This window comes from Trichechus manatus, unplaced genomic scaffold (assembly GCF_000243295.1).
Source record: "Trichechus manatus latirostris isolate Lorelei unplaced genomic scaffold, TriManLat1.0 scaffold00353, whole genome shotgun sequence".
Classification (NCBI taxonomy): Eukaryota; Metazoa; Chordata; class Mammalia; order Sirenia; family Trichechidae; genus Trichechus; species Trichechus manatus.
Window position 1 is genome coordinate 608249 of NW_004444289.1, and position 23834 is coordinate 632082.

At 45.3% G+C, this 23834-nt stretch overlaps 1 protein-coding gene across 1 annotated transcript; it reads left to right on the forward strand.

The window, feature by feature from the left end:
• Positions 1 to 8908: 8908 nt before the first annotated feature.
• Positions 8909 to 13236, forward strand: LOC101358820 (transmembrane protein 106A-like). Its single transcript, XM_004390918.1, has 7 exons — positions 8909 to 9116; positions 9648 to 9711; positions 11305 to 11458; positions 11952 to 12092; positions 12201 to 12244; positions 12736 to 12789; positions 13116 to 13236. Exons 1-7 carry the CDS (start codon positions 8909 to 8911, stop codon positions 13234 to 13236), a joined length of 786 nt encoding a protein of 261 aa, XP_004390975.1.
• Positions 13237 to 23834: the final 10598 nt, after the last annotated feature.

Genomic DNA, 23834 nt, shown 5'->3' on the forward strand with positions numbered 1-23834 from the left:
GCATGAATCTCTCCTCGCTGTCCGTTCTCTGTCAGTTTTCTCAATCCATTTGGTGCTTGGCTGAGTTCTTTATCTCTTCATTTGATGTTTTAGGGTTTCAGGATTGTTGTATTCTCTGTTTGACTTAGTTTTTCAGATCTTTGCTGTGGAGGGACGGCGTGGTGTTTCTGCCTAGAGCACCATTTTGCCGGAACCTGGAAGGCTTTTGACAAAAATGTTCAGTTTAGGATGTAGAAGTCTTAATTCAGGGCACCAGCTTTAGGGGAAGTGTTTCTTTCTCTGTTAGCTCTGAGTGAAGATCCTTGTCATCAATCTTCTCCTGTGTCTAGGAGTTTCTCAGCACAGGGACCTCGGGGCCAAAGGACATGCTCCACTTCTGGCTCTTCTTTCTAGGTGATAGGAGGTGCCCACCTAGAGCTGGCAACCTTAAGTCAGACTTCTAGCCTCCTAAACTGTGACAGAATACATTTATGTTTGTTAAAGCCATCCACTTGTGATATTTCTGATATAGCAGCACTAGATAACTAAGACAGAATTTGTACTGAGAGTGGGATGCTGCTCTAACACATACCTAAAATGTGGAAGCGGTTTTGAAACTGTCAATGGGTAGAGGTTGGAAGAGTTTGAAAGTGCCTAATAGTAAAGGCTTAGATTGCCTTGAAGAGACTGTTGATGGAATTATGGACAGCAAAGACAACACTAATGAGGGCTCAGAAGGCAGTGAGGACAGCTTTAACATTCCAGATAGTGCAGACGGCTAAAAGGAGCAGCAGAGAAACTGTGGCAGCAGAACCAGGTAATGGTGAGAGACAGTGCAGGAACCAACCCATGGAACAAGAAAGCTGAGTGCCTTTGGGCAGAAGACTTCTTGGCAGAGTAGGATGCCTCTGGGTAGTTTTGGTGGAGCCAGAATTGCCAACCAATGGAGCAAGAGGGCTGCGAACCTTCAGGCCAAGGAACCAGGAGGCAGAAGCTGAAGAGACAGGGAGCACGGGAAGCAGAGCTGCCTCAGTCTCAAAGGGTAGGGTCACAAACTCTGGGGTTTCAAAGGGTGGAACCACATCCTGCTGGGTCTCCAACGGTGTGGCCACAGCCTCCTAGGTTTCAGAGAGTCAATCTTTACAACTTGATTATAGAGTGTGGGGCTGCCATTCACAAGTGCCAGCTGGATAGGGCTGGATCCACTGGCCAAAGCTGAGGGGGTGGGGCTACCATGGCCAAGGGGCAGAAAAACGGGGACTGTCGGGGCTGAGGTGGTGAAGTAGCCACTCAGATGGACTAGGAGAATGGATCCACCCAAACCTGCGGAAACAGACTTGCAGTTCCAGTGGGCCTGGAAGGTGAAGCTGAAGCCCAGGGCTGAGAAGTCTCCATTCAGAATCCAGAGAGTGTGGCCAACACCTAGAGCCTGGAGGGCAGGGCCAGTGCCTAAATGCTCTCAGAGAACAGAGGATTATTTTCAAGCCTTAAGGGCTAATGTAATGTGTTCTGCTGACTTGCTTGGTGCCTGTTATCTCTTCTTTCCCTCCAATTTCTCCCATTTGTAATGGAAATGTCTACCTTGTGCCTGTTCCACTATCATACTTTTGAAGCAGATAGCTTCTATTCTAGACTTCACAGATGAAGAGGAATTTTGCCTCAGGCTGAAATTTGGACTTGGAGTTAAGACTTTTGGGGTGGCATGATGGGGTGAAAGTGTTTTACATGTGGCAAGGACATGAGTTTTGGGGGGCCAATGGGTAGAATGTTATGGATTGAATTGTGTCCCCCCAAAATATGTATCAACTGGGCTAGGCCATGATTGCCAGTATTGTGTGGTTGTCTTCCATTTTGTGATGTGATAATCCTATGTAATTGTAAATCCTAACCTCTATGATGTTAATGGGAGCCCTAGGGGCAAAGTGGTTAAGAGCTCCACTAGGCTACTAACCAAAAGGTTGGTAGTTCAAATCCACCAGCCATTCCTTGGAAATCATATGGGGCAGTTCTACTATGTCCTATAGGTTTGCTGTGAGTTGGAATTAACTCCATGGCAGTGGGTTTGGTTTTAGGTTTTTATGATGCTAATGAGGCAGGACTAGAGGCAGTTATGTTAATGAGGCAAGACACAATCTACAGGATTAGGTTGTATCTTGAGTCAATCTCTTTTGAGATATAAAAGAAAGAAGTGAGCAGAGAGGAGAGGGACCTCATTACCACCAAGAAAGAAGAGCCAGGAGTGGAGCATGTCCTTTGGACTTGGGGTCCCTGTGCTGAGAAGCTCCTAGACACAGGGGAAGATTGATGTCAAGACCCATGGAGACTTCCAAGGAAGTTCCGGCTCACAGATGTTGAAAGAAGATAAGGACCTTCCCCCAGATCCAACAGAGAGAGAAATTCTTCCCCTAGAGCTGGCACCCTGAGTTTGGACTTCTAGCTTCCTAAACTGTGAGGGAGTAAATTTCTGTTTGTTAAAGCCATTCACTTGTGGTATTTCTGTTACAGCAGCACTAGATAGCTAAGACACTACCCAAAGCCTGGGAAACCACAGGTAAAGAGACATTTACAGTACAGGGTAAGATCTTATGCTGGTGCTGTCAGACAAATGGAACACCTCACCTAGGCTCACAAGGCTTCCTGGCAGATGGTACATGAACCAAGTCCTGAAGGACAAAGTAAGTGTTGACCAGGAAAGAGGGAGGGAAAGGTATTGTAGACAGAGTAGCCAGAAAAAAAGTCTTGGAAGTGTGAGAGAGTAAGTTGAATTTGGGGAATAGGACTCTGTTCTGAGAAGAGAAATAAGAAAAGACCAAATATGTAGGCAGGAGACAGATTATCATGCTCCTTGTATGCCATGTGTTAAGGAGTTTGGATTTTATTTTAAGGCTAGTAGGAGGAGCCGTTCAAGGATTTTAAGAAAGTGATTAACAAGATCACATCTGTTCTTCGCAAGAGCACTCTACTATGGTGAGGAGGTTTTTGTGAAGCAGAGAAAGAGAATCCATGTGTAGGTACGAAGGAAGGATGAAAGAGATAAATAAGTAAAATGACAGAACTTGGAGACCATGATTAAGTGACTAGAAAGAAGTCAAGGATAAATCTCAAGTTTCTGGCTTAGGTGATCAATACAGATGTAGAAGGATATATTTGGATGAGAGGAAAAAAAATCAGGCCAGTTTTTGATGGTGGTGAGTTTAGAGGCATGCATGGCACATCCAAGTAAAGATATCCAGAGCACAGTTGGATATATAAATTTGGAGCACAGGGGAGAGATCTGGCCTGGAGATGAAGTTTGAGTGTTGCCTGCATACAGGTTATAGCAGGAGCCATGTGATTGGATAAGATCATTCAGGAAGAGTACGGAAGGCAAGAAGCAGTCTTTAAGGAACGGGAAGGAAGGAGGAACCTGCAAATAAGAAGGTTAACTAAGGGGAAAACGAGGAGAGGTCTGTGCTGGAACTCAGGGAAGGGAGTTTTTAATAAGGGGGGAGATGGTTAACAGTGTCAAATGCTACAGAGAGGTTTGAACGAGTGGTAAGGAATTTCAAAGTGCAAGTAGGGCCCACTTTTCAAATAGCTGGGCTGAAAGAGAAAAAGAGGGGAAGCTAGGATACATAAGGCAGAGGGAGGTATTTTTAAAGATGGGTGAGACTTGACCTCTTTTCTTGAAAGGAAAAGAGCAAGCTAATAGTGACAGAGGTTAAAGATAAAGATGAGAGAGAGAATAGTTAATGGAAAAAGATTTCTAAGATGATGAGAAGTAATGAGATACAAATCAAAGTTATTATGGGAGGAATAACCTGGAAAGGAGGATGAATAATCTATTCTGAAATATGAGGGAAGGCAACAGTGGAATTCGGTGTAGAGGGAGATGCCAGAGACTGTGTTCAACACGCTTACAGACTTTCTTGTTGAAATTCTCTCAACAACCCGCAAAATAGGAGGTATTTTGTTATCTCTATTTTCAAAACTGAGGGTTTATCTTCACTGGGTTGCCAGCGCTTAATTTCATCTGGCCACAGTGCTTCTTTCTGAAAGTCCTCTCTGAAGTACTCTCTTCCTAGTTCTAAGGACAGTTCATCAGTCCCCTGGTTTCCTTTCTCCTTCCAGCACAGACATACCTAATCTATAGCAGAGCCTTCCCAATCCTCCTTACCCCTCAGAAGCCCCATTGGTACAAGGTGGGCAAGTGCACCATACCCTAGTATTTCATTACCTAGTATTTTGAACAAATCTAGGAAGATTAGTGTGCTATGCTTTACAAGGTAAACCTCAACAATATTAAAAATTTACAAGATAAGCACTTAAATTATACAGAAAATGTTGTTCTGCTATTCTTGTCTATACACAGCCAGTAGCTTCTGAAGACCAGACAGCAGCCTTGATGGCCCATCTCTTTGAAATGGGATTCTGTGACAGGCAGCTGAACCTAAGGCTGCTGAAAAAACACAATTACAACATCCTGCAGGTTGTGACAGAACTCATTCAGGTCAACAACGACTGGTACAGCCACTGCTATTGAAGAGCTTCCTGTATTAAATAACTGCCTGCTGCTCAGAGATGATCTTTATTCTGTTCTTGGGGTCTGGGATAGAAACCCTTGTTCATTTTTAATCTGCTGAATACTTATATACTCCATCATTGAATTATCAAGACAATGCCTGCAATACATACAGTATATGCTGGATCCAGTTAAAGACGAGAACATCAATTTTAACTTTAGACATTGGATGAATTGTAGGAAGACAGTTTTTAAACTGATTTAGATAAAACTCCTTTCTCCACTTTAGTGTACTGAAGAGTATAATTTGAACCTCCAGTTTTCTTTCTGCTTATATTGAACCTGAGTATTTTTGTGTAATGTGGATGTTTTTTATGGGGATATCTGTTGTCAATTTTTAAGCAAAAAATGAACATTGGAAGAAAGGCTATCAGTTGTTTTCAATAACTATTCTTATAATTTCTCTAACACTACCCCAAGCCTCCTAGCCACGTGGATGGAAATGACACCCAGAGCATGACAGAAACATTGCTACTCTTCCTATCTCAAGGAGAAAGTCATTTCCCTGCAAGACTTAGCAACCAAGAGACCAACTGATGTATTTAAGAGTATCCACCTTCTAGGTCTCCGCATTTCAATGAAAGGAAGGAGGAGCCTGCTAAATAATTAGCCCACCAGCACCTATTGAGCTATGTCTATTGTAGTAATTTTGCACACATTTTTCTTTAAGGGGAAAAAATTGTTAAGTAGGTAGTGTTATATATTTTGCTAATCCTATAGGAGACGAAAAGAACCCTTCTATTACTTAAAAAAAAAACCCAAACACATCACCGTCGAGTCAATTCCGACTCATAGTGACTCTGTAGGGCAAAGCAGAACTGCCCCATAGGGATTCCAAGGAATGACTGGTGGATTCAAACTGCTCAACCTTTTGGTAAGCAGCCACACTCTTAACTCACTTCGCTAACTCACTTCCCTATTACTTAAAGGGAAAAGTAAATTTAACAATTACCTTTTTTTTTTTTTTAATGTCAGGGCAGATCTTATTTTACAGCAGAGTAGGGGGAAACAGAAATGTGAATGAAAGGCAGGCTCCTATGTTAATCTCAGTAAAATTCACGGGTGGGCAAGTGAGTGTGTGTGAGGTATAGGATATTCTGGTGAGTTCTTGAATGTGTTAAGTCTGTTTAAAGGTATTTGCCCTACAGAGAATAGAATAGTATTTTGCAAAAGTTGGGTTGGGAACAAACTCACTGAAAAAGTTTTGGTTTAATCTTAGGATGAGTGGGAAAGAGCGTGCTTCTTAGAGCCCAGGTCCTTACTCTGTTTACAGAAGGGAGTCTTGGGTGCAGTTGACAAAGGGAGAGAAAGAGTAACAAAAAAAGTTAGAGATTTATTCATGAAAATGATTGTTCAAGAAAACGAGAAGCATCTGACCCGCAGCCCGAAGGGGTAAGGATACTTAAAATAGTATTATTTAACCTGATTGGTATTTATAATGAATGGTGATCTTAATTAATCATCAGCCATAATGTTTATTTACAGTATACTGTTGAATGCTATTAAATAAACCAGGAATCAGGCTGTTGATTATTTAAAAGGTCCTGATGGGGCTTCTGGGTAGAAGGCTGAGCCGCAGGTGTGTGTTATTGGAGTGCGTGGAAACCCTTCCTGGCCGGACCCGTCTTGACCACCTGAGTCGTACTGTAGAAGTCCAACAGAGCCGTAGGTCCGGTCGTCCACCCTACTTGCACATAACCACTCAAAGAATGATGACATAAAGGTCCTTTGACTCCTACCAGGAATGGCAGGTCCATGAGGAAACCGTGTTGACACCTTCGAGCTTGAAGAGCAGGACAGCTTCTCTCCATGACCACGTGGAGAGCGCGAACCCAAGGAGGAAGGACCTGGCTTAAGGAGAGGAAGGGCAGGGCCGGAAGAGAGAATGGGCGGCCCCTGGAGGGGAGGGGCCAGGAAGGAGGGGCAGGGCCAGAGGAGGAGGGTCTAGGCCTAAGGATGGGGGGCGGGGCCAGAGGAGAGGAGGGGAGGACCTTGGGCGGGGTTTCCGGTGGCAGGAGTTAAAGCTTTCTACGGAGTTTGGCTTTTGCGCTTTCAATGCTGCTTGTAGCACTTTCTGTGGCTGCCATCGCCTTGGGGGTAAGATACTCCCGGAACCCTCCTAACCTCCTTTCCTTTCCGGGGGCCAGGGCCAAGGGGCCCTGTGTGCCTTCCCCTAGCCCAACACAGCTACATGCGGGTACCAAGCCCAATTATCTGTGTTTCTGGTGGGACTTGAGATCCTCCCTCAGTGAAGTCCCAGCTCTTCATCTGCACCTGCCTCACTGCCCCGCTGGCCAAACCCTAAGAAGCACTGGAAGCACCTTTGGTTTCCTTGGAGACCAAGGTCCCTGCTCCTTTCCATGCAGCCTACTCGCTCTCCCAGGACCCTGCAGAAGGGGGCCAGTGGCAGGTGGCCCCAGCACGTGGCCCCAGTGCCACCCTGCCCCAGAGGTCCTTCTCCCCAAAGACACACTCCAGAAACCCTGTCCTCTTGCAGCTGAGAAGAGTCACAGAGACCCCAGACCTGAATCAGGTGAGGCTCACTTTATTTTAGCCCAGGTTCCAGGGGCCAATAACCTAGTAAGCAAGGTAAGTATGGGCTTACTTGTGCTTACTTACTAATCTGTAGTGAACAATTTCACATGGGTTTCACCATTTCAAAGGTGTAAAAATGGCGCGGTGGCAGCTTCAGACCACCTCGTCTAACTTGAAAAGGGGGAGAGGAAATCATTATCAGCATCAACAGCCCAAGGCTGATTCCTGTGAAGTGGAGATCAGGTATGAGGCTCCTCCTCTCTCCAACCTTTGTAAGAATCCTGGCACCAGCCCTCCTAAGGCACTCTACTTCTCTGCTGGGTTCACTAATTCTTGCAGTGGCCACACACAACTCACAGACAGTGCTCAACGACTGTGGCGTTTATTAGGGAAGTAAACCAAAAAAAACAAAAAACAAAAACAATACCAAGCCTGTTGCCATCGAGTGGATTCCGAGTCATAGGGAAGTAGCAGGTTACAATTCAGGACGGGGACAGATTATCCAATAAGCAAGGTACACACAGGCTTACTTGTGCTTACTTATCCTTAATGTACAATTTCACTGAAACCCAGGTGAAATGGTGCACTACAGATCCGTAAGTAAACATTAAGCTTGTGCGTACCTTGCTTACTGGTTAATTCACCCCTGATTCAGGATCAGACCCCTAGTGGTGGCAGTGGTTAAGAGCTCAGCTGCTAACCAAAAGGTCAGCAGTTCAAATCCACCAGCCGCTCATTGGAAACCCTATGCGACAGTTCTTCTCTGTCCTATAGGGTCACAATGAGTCGGAATTGACTTAATGGCAATGGGTTTGATTCAGGATCAGAAATGACTCAGGATACAGTTCTTTAATCAGGAGAGCCTCTTCTCAGCCATGCCCGCAGGCAGGCCTCTCTTTCTCTCTGACCCTTGGCCCATTGGCCGGCCTTTGCCCCGCTAGGGCAACTGTTACAGATCTCTTTAGCTCTGCTAGTGAGTGCCCAGGGGACACCCCTCTCCACCAGTAAGCCTTGGCCCGAAGGTGCTCTAGGGGTCTGCACACCCACTGTAGCTGCCTCACGCGTTGGGCTGGGAAGCCCACTGTGTTGTCTCGCACAGGTCTCCTGGTTCTGCTGCTGCCAGTTCTCTACCATACTTCCCGCCACTTCTTGCAGTCTTGTGCTGTCTTTGGTGTTACAGCTCTCTGTCTCCTGGGTCTAGGAGGTTCCCAGTGCAGGGGTCCCAGGTCCAAAGGTTTCCCAGCGACACCTAGCTCCCTTCTTTTTTCCTTGTTTCAAAGGGTCCTTGTTTTTCTATTAAGCCAGCATCTGTCCAGGCTTAGGAATGGAAGCTTTCCTTCCACGACTGGATTGGGATACCTCAGCTATTTCTGCCTTGGTGCTCTAGAGACCTCTTCAGGACAGTCTTGTTGAGAGGCTGAAGGGACTCTGCAGACTGCTGCAGCCCAGCCCTAGGCAACTTCCTTCCCTCAAAGAGAATGACAGCTCAGCAACTTTCTTGGGGGCGGGTGGGGGGGGAAGCTCTGCCATTCACTTATGGAAGTCCCTTAATGTGAAATAACTTCTGCTTTTCTTTTCCCTCTTGTAGGCAGACTGAGCTCTCCTACAATGAGGAAAGGAGCTGAAGTGCATTGCGATTTCTGATGTCAAAGTCCTGGGTAACGGCTCCATTTTCCATACCCTGTATTCCTCAGGCTTGCACTTGCTGGAGCCTCGTGGTGGGGCTCTTTGTCTAACTTAAGAACTTAAAACTACAGTGACATTCCACGTTAGTGCTAACAAGCTGAGCACTGAACTTTTTTCTTGTCTCATTAGTGAAAATTCTTCTGAAAGATGGATGAGACCTTCTCCCAGCCGGGCTCTTGGGAGGATGAGAGCAAGTCGACCCTGTCCCCAGACCCAGCCATTGACATCAAAGCCACCACCTACTCCAGCACCAGTAGCAGCAAGTGCTTTATTTCATGTGTGCCTTGTGAAGGGGCTGTTGGTGGAGGCTTTTTGACTTGTCCCACCTGCCAGGGCAGTGGGGAGATTCCCCGAGGTGAGTAGGCCAAGGCTCTGGAAATAGCCTGAAATCCAGGAAGAGCTCTGAGCAGGCCCAGGGCCAGACCCCTGAATGCTCCTTGAATGAGGTTGGGTCTGCTCCCAGCTCTTGGTCACCCAGTCTCAGGCTGGTCAGAGCTTGCTGCAGAGATCCCCTCCTGCCCTGGTTGTATCCCCAGCTGGGGTTTTCAGCCACTCTGCTCTCCCGAGCAAAGCTCTATGCCTTAGGATTCAGAAGTTACAAATTACCTCTCCAAAGCTGGGCATCTCTGATTTACTGATGACTTTCAGAGATTCCTCACACCTGTAGTGGCAGTTTCATTTCCATTCTAGAGATGGAAAGCTGAGCTGACTACTTCAGTAGTGCAGCTCAGTGTTCCCAGTCCTGCTGGGGTAGGGGATGAGGGAGCAGAGGCGCATGCTTCTGACACTGCTCTGTGAGGTCGACGGGTCTTTCTGGGAGGCTGGTACAGGAGACATTGGTCATGGCTACCTCTTGGCCCTCCCTCTCTCGCCCTTCTCTCTACAGAGATGGAGAAAGAGCTGGTGGCCCTCATCCCCTGCGGGGACCAGAGGCTAAAGCCCAGACACACGTAAGGCCCTCTTTCTCCCCCGGCTGCACAGGCTGTTGTCCCATGGGGGCTGGTCCTCTTGTTTGTCTCCCCCATTCTATGGCTTCCAACTTTTCTTCATTGGTTCTCTCTCAAAGAGCCCGAGCCTTACTAGGCTCAGTCATACTAGCTCCTGTTTCCAAGGATTTTCCAGGTTTCTGAAGCCCCAGGCACAGCAGACGCTCCCTTGGTGTCCTTCCATGAGCATCACTGCTCCCCTCTGGCACACACACAGAGGACCTCTTGGCTCTGCAGGTCCTCCCAAGAGGGAGGGGGTGGCCCTGGCAGAAGTTGCTTTGACCAAGTTCTTTCCTAAGAGCTTCCCCTTGCTGTGGCAGTTGAGGCCAGCTTGTTCTCTTTCCAGTAGAGATGGAAAACAAGCTGTTCCCCATGCTGGGACACTTCAGAGCCAGCCCTGGGTTTCACTGGGGGCCCTGTGACTCTAATTTTCACCTGGGTCCATTTGACATGAATCCCTGAAACCTTCTGAGGTTGAAACCTTCTGAGGTCCTCAGCTTCAACCTGGGAGCCCCCACCCAGCCCTCCCTGGCCACTGCACCAGAATCAGAAACTGGCAGTGCCTCTCCTAAGACACTAACGAGGTGCTGTCTCTTTCATTGTTGTTGTTGGTTGTGGTTGAATTGTTCTGACTCATGGTGACCCCATGTGTGCAGAGCAGAACTGCTCCATAGGGTTTTCAAGGCTGTGATTTTTCAGAAGCAGATCATCAGGCCTGCCTTCTGAGGTGCCTCTGAGTGTATTCAAACCACCAGTCTTTCAGCTGGCAGTAGAGTGCTTAACCATTTGTGCCACCCAGGGGCAACTGTCTCTTTCATGCATATCTCAGTTTTGAATTGGATGGATGGATGGTCTCCTGTTCTGAATATTAATGTTAAAATTCAAAACTTTCAAAATTCCTGTGGACATATTTCTACTAGTGATAAGAGCTGACGTTTGTTGATTAAGAGCTGAGCTTTTCCTATGTCTGAAGACCTGGGATTAGTGCTTTTCTATGCATTAAAGACCAATTGTCATTGAGTTGATTCCTACTCATTGCAACCCCATGTGTGTCAGAATAGAACTGTGCCCGCAGGGTTTTCAATGGCTGATATTTCTAAGTAGACTACCAAGCCCTTCTTCTGAGGTGCCTCTGGGTGGATTTGAACCTCCAAACTTTTGGTTAACAGCTGAGCACGTTAACCATTTGTACTTCAGGGATTCCTTTCATACGTTAGCCCATAAGAAATTCTATGAGGTAGGTACAATTATTGGCTCCATTTTACAGATGAGGAAACTGAGGCTTAGGGAGGTCAAGTGGGTTGCTCAGAGTTATTTGCTGGTAGGTACAGAGAGCTGAGAATAGAAGCCACACTGCCTGCCCCCCTGTCCTGTGCTCCTACGCACTCTTAGCCACGTTGGAGCCTGCGCTTGTCTTCCGCATCTGGGAGCTAAATGTGTAGTTGTAGGAAGGAGAGCGAGGGGAGAGCCTTGTGGCTGGGAGGAGTGTCTGAACCCTCTTCCTCAAGTTCTCTATGTTCAGACCTCCCCTCTACCCCGGGTCCTGCTCTCCCGCAGGAAGCTCTTCGTGTTCCTGGCAGTGCTCATATGCCTGGTGACCTCTATCCTCATCTTCTTTTTCCTGTTTCCCCGGTCCATCAATGTGCAGCCTGCAGGCCTCAGCTCCTCCACAGTGGCCTTTGACGAGGCTGCTATCCACCTCAATGTAACGGTGAGTGGATGCTCCCGGGCTCCAACCCCACTTTCCGAGCAACCCTTCTCTGCAGCCTTTGTTCAGTATTGTGACCCTGGGCATGGGTAGCCAGGGATCTGATGGCACCCAGAGGGAGAAGCAGGGGCAGCCATGATCCCCATAGAAGATTGTGCAGGGTTGAGACTGTATACAGTGAGAGGCCAGAATCAAGACTAGATAAATCATAGGGTGAAAGGAGGGGTGGAGGTGCCTGCCTGAGACTCTGGGGTAGGACTGAGTGGAGAGAATCCATGTGGGTTGGAGAAGAGATCCTAAAACAGGTTAATGTCTTAGTTAAAGCTGAACCCTCATCATTAAACTCCCCTCTAAGGGGCTCCCCGCTACCAGTCCTCCACACCTGAGACGCATCATGGGGGTGGGGCTCAGTCAGGCTGGGGAGCCCAGTTTCTGCAGCTGTTGGCTTTTCCCTCAAAGATGGCCACTCTCATCCCTCCCTTATCTTCATCCCCAGAATGTCTTGAACATCTCCAATCATAACTACTACCCCATCACTGTGACCCAGCTGGCCATCCAGGTTCTCTACATGTCCCTCGTGGTGGGGCAGGTCTCCGAGAGCCTCCTCCTGCCCATTGGCCCTTTGGCCAGTGAACAGGTGACTCCTGTCTCCCTGGCCAGCCTGCCCACTGGTGGGTGGGTATGTGTGGTGGTGGGAGGGGAGCAGCCAGCGTTGGCGCTCACCCTGTGCCCGTTTGGTTGGCAGATGTTTTACACAGTGGCCAGCAGAATATGGGATGAAAATACATAGTGAGTATCCCTTGACTTTCTCCATTAGGGGCTTTCCTGCTTAGCAAACCCTGAAGCCTATGTTTGACCTGCCCTCTTGTGGCTAAGACTGCAATGTGCAAAGGTTCAGTTGCCCCAACCTCTGCTGTTTAGACTTAGATTGGGACAGAAAACAGGCTAAGTTTGGTTGATCCCTACAGTATATGACCTTGAGCTCTTCAGCCTAACTTCCTGAGAAAGATGAGTGACTTGCTTTCTGTCAAGGGTGGGGCCAGAAGGTGGCTGGGCCAAGCAGGCAGGGGCTGGGGAGGTGATGTTGCAGCAAGAGTGCCATGGTCACCTTAGGCAGAGGGAAAGGCGAAGGGTGGGAGCAGCATCTTGCAGGCTCCTGATGGAAGGGGGCCAGGAGGGGAGGGGAGGAGTCTGGGACCTGCAGGTCTCCTGTGAGCTTTCTGACAGGCAGCTTCATGTGAAACGGGGTCCCATGTTCAGTCTTTCCCTCTCTCTCTCAGCAAAATGTGTACCTGGCTGAAAATCAAAGTCCATCATGTGTTTTTGCACATCGAGTAAGTAGGGTTTCGGGCCCTGGTCTCCCCCCACCCCTACACTCCGACCCTGGACTCCTGTCACATTTCAGCTTCCTCTCAGAGTCATCCAAGCTGACTCCAGGAATCTTTGTTGGCTCTTAGGAATAGCAAGCTCAGCCCCTTCTCTAGGTCCCACCTTGGTGGAGACAGCCACAGAGTTGTCTAGAAGCTGCTGGGACAGGTGGGGCAGTTGTCCCAGGTACCTTGGCAGAGTAAGGAGCAGAAGGAAGGGGGAAGGTGCTGTCTAAAAGAGCTGACCCTCCCCAGACAGCACAGCCGGGCAACAAAGCCTCCTCCTTCTCCAGGGGCATCCTGACCAGTTCCTACCTGAGCCACTCGGAGCAGCTGATTTTCCAGAGCTATGAGTATGTGGACTGCCGGGGAAACTCTTCGGTGCCCCACTTGCTGGCCCCTTACTCACAGTGACCTGTCTTCTGTCACTGCACTCTGGGTACCTGCCATCCTGGTCTGTATCTCCCACAACTCCCATTGTACTGTAGGGACTTTGCAAAAGAAAAACCCCTGCCTTATCCTCTCCTCACCACCACCCCCATACGCATGCACACACACACTCACACCCTCTGACTTTCCACAAGAAAGGAAGCTTGGCTCCTCCGTGGGCTGGAATCTGATTCTGCTCTTGGTCTGCCTTCAAGTCCCTGGAGTGGCACCTGCATTTTCTGTGCTGAGCATCTTGCTGGCTGAGTTCCCCGGGGCTGGCTGTCCTCCTGCCTGAATGTGAAGAAAGCTGAAGTTATATCTGGCTTTCCAATAGACCCTCTCCTCTTTCCTGGTACTCCAGCACCAGATAGCCCCAAGGTGCCCACTGGGCTCCATGTGGAGGTGGTTTATGTTCTTTAGCTGAGCAGGAATAGTATTTGCTTGCTAAAGGGTCAAACAGGTGGAGAGAGGCATAGGTGATGGTGAAAGTGAATGTGAAGTCGGATGAATGGAGAGGGGAAGGTGGCAGAGCCTGGTAACTAGCTGGCTGGGAAAGTGAGAGGAAGGAAGGAGCCCATGCCATCTCCAAGCTTTCATGCCTGGGTAACTGGGTAAAAGTGGTGCCAGCAAGAGCAACACATCCAATGAGGCCAGGCTGGAGCTTCTTCTGTGCCTAGGTCACCAAATGTAAAGGGTTTATGTTGTATTCAATAAACTACACTTAAACAGTGTCTAAAAAAGGAAAAGTCTCCTGTGAGTGGGAAGGGCTGGTGGACACATCTGTTTTGCAGCCTGTTTTATGTCCAGGTGGATGTCAAGTTCTCCCCCGGGCCTCTGAGCCCCTCTGAGAACATAGTCTGCTTTTCTGGCTTCTGAGAGATTGTGTACAGCAGCTTGCTCACTCTTGCTTTCTATTTAATTTTGTTTATCTCTAATATCCCTTCCAACTTTAATTGGAATCCCATTCCTGTTCTGTCCCTCCCTGCTTGCCCTAAATACTTCCCTCAGGACACATCCCTGGATTGCACTGAGGTGGACTCCTTCAGTCTGGCCCAAAGGCAATGCTGTGCAGGCTGCAAAGAAAAGACCCTTCAGAACCATCAGTCCTGGTTTGTGATTGGGGTACCCAAGGCAGCCTTTCTCTGGGATGGTGGAGGAAAGTACTTCCAGAGTTTGTATCTTCCTGAAGCCCAGGGTCCCCCAGCCCTGCCCCTCTTCCACCTTGGACTGGTGAGAGAGGTGCCTGTGACCTTTGCCCTTTGGATCCCCTTGATCTTCTCTGCTAAATTGAAAGACTGAGACCCAGGAAGAGCATGGCTGTACATTTTAGTAGACAAGTCTCCCTCCCCTGCCCAGGGCCAGGTTTCCTGCAGGGCTTTGAACTGTTTCTTCCTAGTTCAGTCATGGCCAAGGAGGTGACACCGGAAAAGACCTGAATTGTTAAAAATTTGGGTGACCTAGAACCATAACTGGAAAAGGAAAAAATATGGATTGAAGCCCTGCTAGAAACTTAATCTCCTTCTTAGAAAACAAAGGTAACGTAGGTGTTGCATAGCAATGAAATGTCTTGCCCTTTAGATTCTGCACAGAATCAGAAACAGTAGTGCCCAGCTTAAAGATGGCAGCCAACTGCACCACTTTGAAGGTGTGTCGTTCTCCTCCGTCCTGGCAATAATGGAGTCTCATGCATCAGGCTCCTGGAAGGGCTGACTACACTTCTTCCCAGTTTCCCATTCCAGGGCTTGGACCTGTAATTTTTCCCATCTTAGTTATGGTTCTGGATCACCCAAATTTTAAAAATTCAAGTCTCTACCAGTTTCACTTTGTCAGCCATGACTGAACTGGTTCAAACCAGTTTGAAGCCCTGGTTTCTTGTGCCTAAGGCTACAGCCCCCCTGAGCTCTTGCTCTCCATCCCTGCCCCGACCTCCCATTATCATTTCAGCAGATGAGTGCCTGCTGTGGACCAGGCATTGCCCTTGGCTCCAGACATCCTTGTCTGCCACCTCCCTGTTTGCTGCCCAGGCCTGCTCTGCAGTGACTCAATCCCTCCTTCCCTGGGCTGTATCAGTACATGTGGGATTGGAGGAAGGGGTGTTAGCTCCAGTGACAGTCACAAACCCTAAGTCCCCAGCAGATCTACCATAGATGAATAGGGGCCAGTAGTAGAGTTGCAGACTTGGGGAGTCCAAGGCCAAGTTCTCCCATTGGCTTTGCCTAGAGAAGCATGGAACTGCTTTGCACTCTCTTCTCCCACACTGTCCATTCTCTTCATAGGTTCTCTTGCCCCCCCGACTCACATCCCAGTCTCACAGAATTGACCAGTCTCTTGATTCTTTCCAGGAAGAAATCACATTTTATTTCCAGCTAGCAACCTCTTCTAGAGTGGATCAGCAAGGGGTGGGTTTTACAGTGGAGATGTTGCTGGGTGGTGAGAAGGTATGCTTGCTCCAGTGATGGCCAGTGGAGTCTTGTCTATTTCTGGATCACCATTTGCTGTTTGTAATTTGTTGACTGAGGAGAGAGACAGCAGGCAAAATAGGTTAGTTTAGAAGTTTCTGGGAGTGATGTCGGTAAGATGGTGGAGCCGGTAGCTCCATACTCCTGTGCCCCCACAGAAACATTGAAAAACAAGCAGAAGCTGTCAGAACCAACTTTGTCAGAATTCTGGAAAATTCTGAAACTGAAAAGTACAGTGCAGAAGCAAGCAAATGCTGAATCAAGAAAAAGGCAACTTAAAAACTGCAGGAAAGCTTTGAGAGTTTTTGCTTCAAGGTACTTCACCCCCTTCCTGGTTCAGCAGTCTTGAAGACAGCAGCCTGCAATCCCAGTATGGGTCCCCAGTTCTGGAGGGAGCAGAGTATACCTTTGCAAATTATTGTGTTCATCTGTTCTAACCTGTCTAGGGGACTACCTGAAGGACTGACACAAGGCACACATTAGTTTTGACTATCTCAAACTCACTTAGGTGGAAAAGCAGGGAGCATTCCCTGAAAACACTGTTAGGGCCAACAAACAATCCATGGCCACCTGAGGTAAAACCATATAGTTGAGACATACAATAGACCACCTAAGGTCTGGGAAGAGAAGCCAGGGAAAGAGTTTCTCTGGGAAATTAGAACATTCAAAAGCACCCATGTATGAATATGGGGGGGGCACTGACCACATCAGCCACGTAGATTAGTGTTGTTGTTATAGTCATTCTGCTTTCGTAAAAGAGACAGTGTGCAATAGACAAAAAGAATGTGACCACTGTACGAACAATATGCATAGGTAGCATCTAATAACAAACCTAACAACAACAACATTGAGTGATTTAAAATACTGCCAATCCCTTTGAGTAATCTTATTTAAAAGGGGAGTTACATGATGTACTGTGCAAGTGTATGAACATGTACATGTGAAGTTGTTTCAGTTTTGCTGAAAAAGGTGACAAATTGGAATCAGCTTAAATAACCAGCAGTAGAGAACGGTTAAAATAATACAGTATTTTTTCACAAATAACGTGTACCCACATAAATAACTCGCCCACACACATAATGTGCATAGTGTGCCTAGGAAAATAATGGATGAGGGGGTTGTGCGGTTGGCTAAAGAAACGTATAACATGCACATTATTTACATAAAAAATATGGTATATGATACATCAAATACTATGCAGCCATTAGAACTTATGGAAATATCTTTGTTTTCTAGTTTATATGTATTTGTCCTGTGTATCAATGTCTGAAAGATAATATATGTAATACAAAGCATCAGTTTCTTGGGTGGTGAGATTATACTTATTACATTAAAGATATTTATTTGTAATTTTTAAAGTTTTAAAAAATATTATACCTATATTATAAAAATATAAATATTGTTTAATTATATGACAAATTATTCCTTGTAACCATTCATCATTAATCTTTTCTGTAACTCTACTTACGTGCTGAACTAAAAAGAGTAGTTCTGTTTAGTAATATTAAAGAAAAAAAAGTGTTCATTCTAAACTGAGATGACCTAGACTTAGCTTAAACTGCACATACATATAGGTAGTTCCTGACTTAACGACATATTCAAGCTACCACAAACTACACATACTACAGTCCTTTTTTTTTTTTTGCATCTTATCATTAGTGATATGTACTACATACAGTGTTGCTGTGTGTAATTTGCTAATGTTATTCTCAGATGTTGACTTGCAGATGTTCAATTTTATGACTTACTGTCCAAAACACTGCTTTATAGATTTAGTCAACTAAAACTAAATCAGGGGCTTTAGTTGCTTGAGAACATGGACCCAAACACTGATCACTTTGCTAATTTGATAGGCAGGTTCGGGATGCGGTGAGATTTTACTGCAAAATATATGAAGAAAAAAAGAAAAGGACCATACAGACAACTCTTAATTTTCTGATTAGAAATGTCATTCCCCTTCCCAGGATAGTTCAGATGATCCAGAACCTTCCACAAGTGGAGTTATTACTGCAACTGATAATATGCCAACATCGGCCAACTCTTCTTCATCATTGGAGTATATTTCTACGATTTGCATATTTTTATGTATGAAAATATAGGCAGTCCCCAGATTACAAATGAGTTCTGTTCTTAAGTCTGTCTTTAAGTTGAGTTTGTATGTAAGTCAAAACAAGTATGGTTCGTAACTAACATCAGTCAAATGTTTGTCTTAGTATGTAGTATATATCATACCTTTCCATGCATAAAAAACATTAAAGAAACACTTCCAGATGATACACTAAAACATCTTTAAAGTACTAATACAGTAGAAATAATAATAATGATTTAATGCACATTGCAAAATAGTGCCTGTTTGTTATGAACCGTTGTACATACCTCAAATTTTTAATACAGGCTTTATGGGGGTTGGTTCATAACTATGGGTTATATGTAAATCGGACGTTTATAACTCAGAGACTGCCTATATATATATCTGTAAGTTTATATGTAATGTTTCCAACCCCCAAAGACAAAGATTGGATTTATACAGATACTGATAATGAAAGGCAATAATAATGAAAACAGAAAAAAATAAAATTAGGTATTCTACTTACCTACACAGAGTCACTGTACCAAAAAAGAATTGGTTGATGCTCAGCCATTTCAGAAGGTAGCATATAATCAAGAACCGATGGTACTGATGGAAGAAATCCAAGCTGCACTGAAGGTATTGGTGAAAATCAAGCTCCAGGAATTGATGGAATACCAATTGAGACCTTTCAACAAACAGATGCAGTGCTGGTGGTGCTCAGTAGTCTATACCAAGAAATTTGGAAGACAGCTATCTGGCCAACTGACTGGAAGAAATCCATATTTGTGCCCACTCCAAAGAAAAGTAATCCAACCGAATGTGGAGATTATCATTAATATAACACATGAGTAAAATTTTGTTGAAGATCATCCAAAAGCAGTTGCAGCAGTACATCAACAAGGAACTGCCAGAAGTTCAAGCCAGATTCAGAAGAGGACATGAAACAAAGGATATCGTTCCTCATGCCAGATGGATCTTGGCTGAAAGCAGAGAATACCAGAAAGATGTTTGCCTGTGTTTTATTAACTATGCAAAGGCATTCGGTGGTGTGGATCATAACAAATTATGGATAATATTTTGAAGAATGGGAACCCAGAACACTTCATTGTGTTCATGAGGAACCTGTCCATAGACCAAGAGGCAGTTGTTCGAACAACAAGGGGAGACTGCGTGGTTTAAAGCCAGGAAAGGTGTGTGCCAGAGTTGTATCCTTTCACCATACTTATTTAATCTGTATGCTGAGCAAATAACCTGAGAAGCTGGACTATATGAAGAAGAACACGGCGTCAGGATTGGAGGAAGACTCATTGACAATCTGAGTTATGCAGATGACACAATCTTGCTTGTTGAAAGTGAAGAGGACTTGAAGCACTTACTAATGAAGATCAAAGACTACAGCCTACAGTATGGATTCACCTCAACATAAAACAAAAATCCTCATAATTGGACCAATAAGCAATATCATGATAAATGGAGAAAAGATTGAAGTTGTCAAGAGTTTCATTTTACTTGGATCCACAATCAGTGCCCATAGAAACAGCAGTCAAGAAATCAAATGACATATTGCATTGGGCAAATATGCTGCAAAAGATCTCTTTAAAGTGTTCAAAAGCAAAGATGTCACTTTGAGGCCTAAGGTACACCTGACCCAAGCCAGGATATTTTCAGTTTCCTCATATGCATGGAAAGCTAGACAATGAATAAGATACAAGAATAATTTGTGCCTTTCAATTATGGTGTTGGTAAAGAATATTGAATATACCATAAACTACCAGAAGAATGAACAAATCTGTCTTGGAAGAAGGACAGACAGAATGCTCCTTAGAATCAAGGATGATGAGACTTTCTGGAAATGTTATCAGGAGGGACTAGTCCCTGGAGAAGAACATCATGCTTGGTAAAGTGGAGGGTCAGCAAAAAAGAGGAAGACCCTCAACAAGATGGATTCACACAGTGGCTACAACAATTGCTCAAGCATAACAAATATTGTGAGGGTGGCAAAGGACCAGGCAGTGTTTCTATCTGTTGTACATAGGGTTGCTATGAGTCGGAACCAACTTGAGGGCACCTAACAACAACTTTGGAGCCCTGGTGGCAGCGTGGTAGTTAAAAGGTTGGCTCCTAACCCAAAGGTCAGCAGTTCAAATCCAGCAGCTGCCCCCTGGAAACTCTGTGAGGTAGTTCTACTCTGTCCTATAAGACTGTTATGTTGGAATTAACTCGATGTTAATGGGTTTAACAAAAACGACAACTTAGGTCAGAAGCAACTCATGATGGACTCACTGGAATGGTACCCTGTTGTAAGTTGGGGACTACCTGTACTTAGTAAATGGCTTAGTCAAAAAAGGTCCATTTGGAATTGTAAATATCATGGGTCTCTTTTCAAGGGCACTCTTTATGAGAAGTATTTCCTTGGCATGGGAAATTGGATCATTATTAACTGGCATGTTGCACTTAATAGCAGGTGATCTCAGCTCTAGTTTTATATAAAGAGTTTGACCACAACTCTAAAACATCTCATCATTTCGGTGGGGAAACTTGTCATAAGAACTAAAAATGTCATATAAGTTAGCTTGCTAGTTTTATGCCTTGCCAGGCATGGTCGTAAATCACCTCCCTGAGGCCCTCCTGCAGACACCAGCTGTCTATTTAAAGATGGTCAGAGTAAGGAAAAGTCAGGCTTGACCAGAGAGTCCCGGAGCATAGAGCCACTTTATGTAGAAAAATCTCTTCAATCTGTCAGGAGTACTAATTAGGCAAAAAGTGACTCTTCAAGGATATTTTTGGGAAGCGGGAGAGATAAAGACAGGAAATTAGAATGATTTATCTCCAGTTGAAGAATACTGTGTAAACAAATCATAAATATTCTAAAATGTAACTGGAAAATTGAAAATGCCGCTGAGTAGCTGAACAATTTTCAAGGATTGTAACACAATTTTAACAGTATAGTAAATTTGGAGAAAAAAATTAAAAATGTGCTGTGAAAGAATAAGAAGTTTCTCCTAAATTGATGTGGGCATATCATGTGGCTTTACCATTCACTTTATATCCTAGATTCTACATTTCCTGGTGGCACAGTGGTTAAAGCGATCGACTACTAACTGAAAGGTCAGCTGTTTGAAACTTCCAGCAGCTTCATGGGAGAAAGATGTGGCAGTCTGCTTCCATAAAGATTTACAGCCTTGGAAACCTTATGAGGTCACCGTGAGTCAGAATCAATGGCAGAGGGTTTTGGGTATATTTCCTTCAGTCTCTCCTATATTGAATGTACTTCTTTCCAAGGTGCTTCTATCTCAACTTATCCAAACTTCTTGGGAGTGTAGCCTCCTCCATGTGCTGCCTCTACTTCCTGACTTCTTCCTGAGTCCGCAACAAAACTGATTACGACCTCTATACACTTATCGCACAACCATGCGACTAAAAGAACTTCCTCAGAAGAAACTAACAACTTTCTGATTATTCCATTTCTTTTCATTCCTTATTACGTTTATCACATGTGTCATTTTACACCTCTGACCATACCTTCCCTTATGAAACTCTCAAACTTTGGCATATGAAACTCTAGTTTTGGATTTTATCAGTTCTCCTCCCCCTCCTTCTGTCCTTCCTTTCCTACACCTACATGTTAAATGGCATCATCTCAGATTTCTGGCTTGGAACTGCTTCTCTTCGCACACTGTATAGTCTCTCTAGGTTATCTCAGACACTGACTTCCACTTCCATCTCTGACTCATAGCTGACAAATATTCATCTGTCATCAAAACTCTCTTGTGAGTACTGGGTCAAAACTTTTGTCTGCCTACGTGACATTTCCACAACAGCTCCAAATGGACTCAGTACTCTCCCTGGGATTTCCCCCTTTGCTGGGGTCACTATCTCAGTGGATGAGACCCACCACTGAGAAATGACTCTTGCCGAGGACGTTCCCCACCTCAACGTGGCCTTCTCTCTCACACCCCATCTTTTCACTAACTCTTACTCACCTCACTCCTGAGACGACTCCTGGTTTTACCTGCCTCTTCGGTCACTACCATAGCTCTGTATATTCCCGATCATTATCTCTTTTCATCAGCATTACTCCTAAAGCCTTTGATTTTGCCTATGTGCCTATCATTAAAAAAAAAAAAAACATTGCCATCGAGTCAATTGCAACTCAATAGTGATTCTATAGGACAGAGTAGAATTGCCCCAAGGGTTTCCAAGGCTGTAAATCTTTATGAGAGCAAACTGCCACATCTTTCTCCCACGGAGTGGCTGGTGGTTTGAACTTCCAACCTTGCCGTTAGCAGTCGAGTGCTTAACCACTGTGCCACCAGGGCTCCTTGTGCCTATCACAACCCTTTGCTGTCAAGTGGATTCCGACTCATAGTGACCCTATAGGACAGACTAGAATGAGCAGTTCAACTGTACCATTATCTTTAACAAAGAAGCCCTGGCCACATCACTCTCCTCAGACACTTTTGTTGGCTTCCATTGCCTCTGATTTCTAGTAAACCCTTCAGCCAGACACTTCTTTAAGGCTCTTCACATAGTTTCCTGCTGACCTTCCTATTTATGTGACCTAACTCAGAGCCCTAATGGAGCCCTGGTCATGTAGTGATTAAGAGCTCAGCTGCTAACCAAAAGGTTGGCAGTTCGAATTCACGAGCCTCTCCTTGGAAACCCTATGGGGCAGTTCTATGCTGTCCTACAGGGTCACTATGAGTCGGAATTGACTATGGCAATAGGTTTGGTTTGATTTAACTCGTATGTAACATTCTCTGTATTCACTGAGCTTTCTTCCCTCTACTTGAAATACCATTTTCCCCTCCTTTCCCTGGAAGCTCTAATCCAGTTCACACTTCTTGACCTAACACAGTCAACTAAGGACTGAAGAAATACTGGTACTCAGGGACTATGGTCCAAGTCCATTTACTATGCTGATTCGGGACATTGGGGGATTCCAGGAATTTCAAAAGTACTTTCTTTTTTTAAAAATTTTTTTTATTGTACTTTAGATGAAGGTTTACAGAACAAATAGTTTCTTATTGAACAGTCAGTACACATACTGCTTTATGACATTGGTTAATAACCCCACGACATGTCAACAGTCTCCTTTCTCGACCTTGGAGGACCTTTATTTGGTGAAAATATACATAGCCAAAGTTACACCGTTTCAGAAGTTTCTGCATGTACAATTCAGTGACATCGATTACATTCTTCCAGTTGTGTTGCTATTCTCGCTATCCTTTTCCAAATTATTCCATCACCATTAACTTCAACTCACTATCCCTTAGGCTTCCCATCAAACCTTTTGAGTTGCTGTTGTCAATTTGATCTCACATAGATATTTTTTTGTACCTTATATGAAGGTTTGCAGAACAAATAGTCTCTTATTAAACAATTAGTACACATATTGCCCTATGACAATGATTAACAACCCCACAACATGTCAACACTGTCCCTTCTCAACCTTGGGTTCCTTATCACCAGCTTTCCTGTTGCCTCCTGCCTTCTAGTCCTTGTCCCTGGACTGCTGTGCCTCATTAGTCCCGTTTTGTTTTATGAGGCCCTGTCCAATCCCCGGCTGAATGGTGAACCTAGGGAGTGACTTCACCACTGAGCTAAAAGTGTGTCTGGGGACCGTAGTCTTGGGGTTTCTCCAGTCACTTTCCGGCCAGTAAAACTGGTCTTTTTTTGTGTTAGAGTTTTGTTCTACATCCTTCTCCAGCTCTGTCCAGAACCTTCTGTTGTGATCCCAGTCAGAGCAGTCAGTGGTGGTAGCCAGGCACTATCTAGCTGTACTGGACTGTCTGGTGGAGCCTTGGTAGCTGTGGTCCATTAGTTCTTCAGACTAATCTTTTCCTTGTATCTGGTTCTCTTCATTCTCCCTTGCTCCCAAAGGGGTGAGACCAGTGGAGTATCTTAGATGGCTGCTCACAGGCTTTTAAGACCCCAGACACTACTCCATTGTGTGTATGTACCACAGTTGGTTTATCCATTCATCCGTTGATGGGCATCTAGGTTGTTTCCACCTTTTTGCTATTGTGAACAGTGCTGCAATGAATATGGGT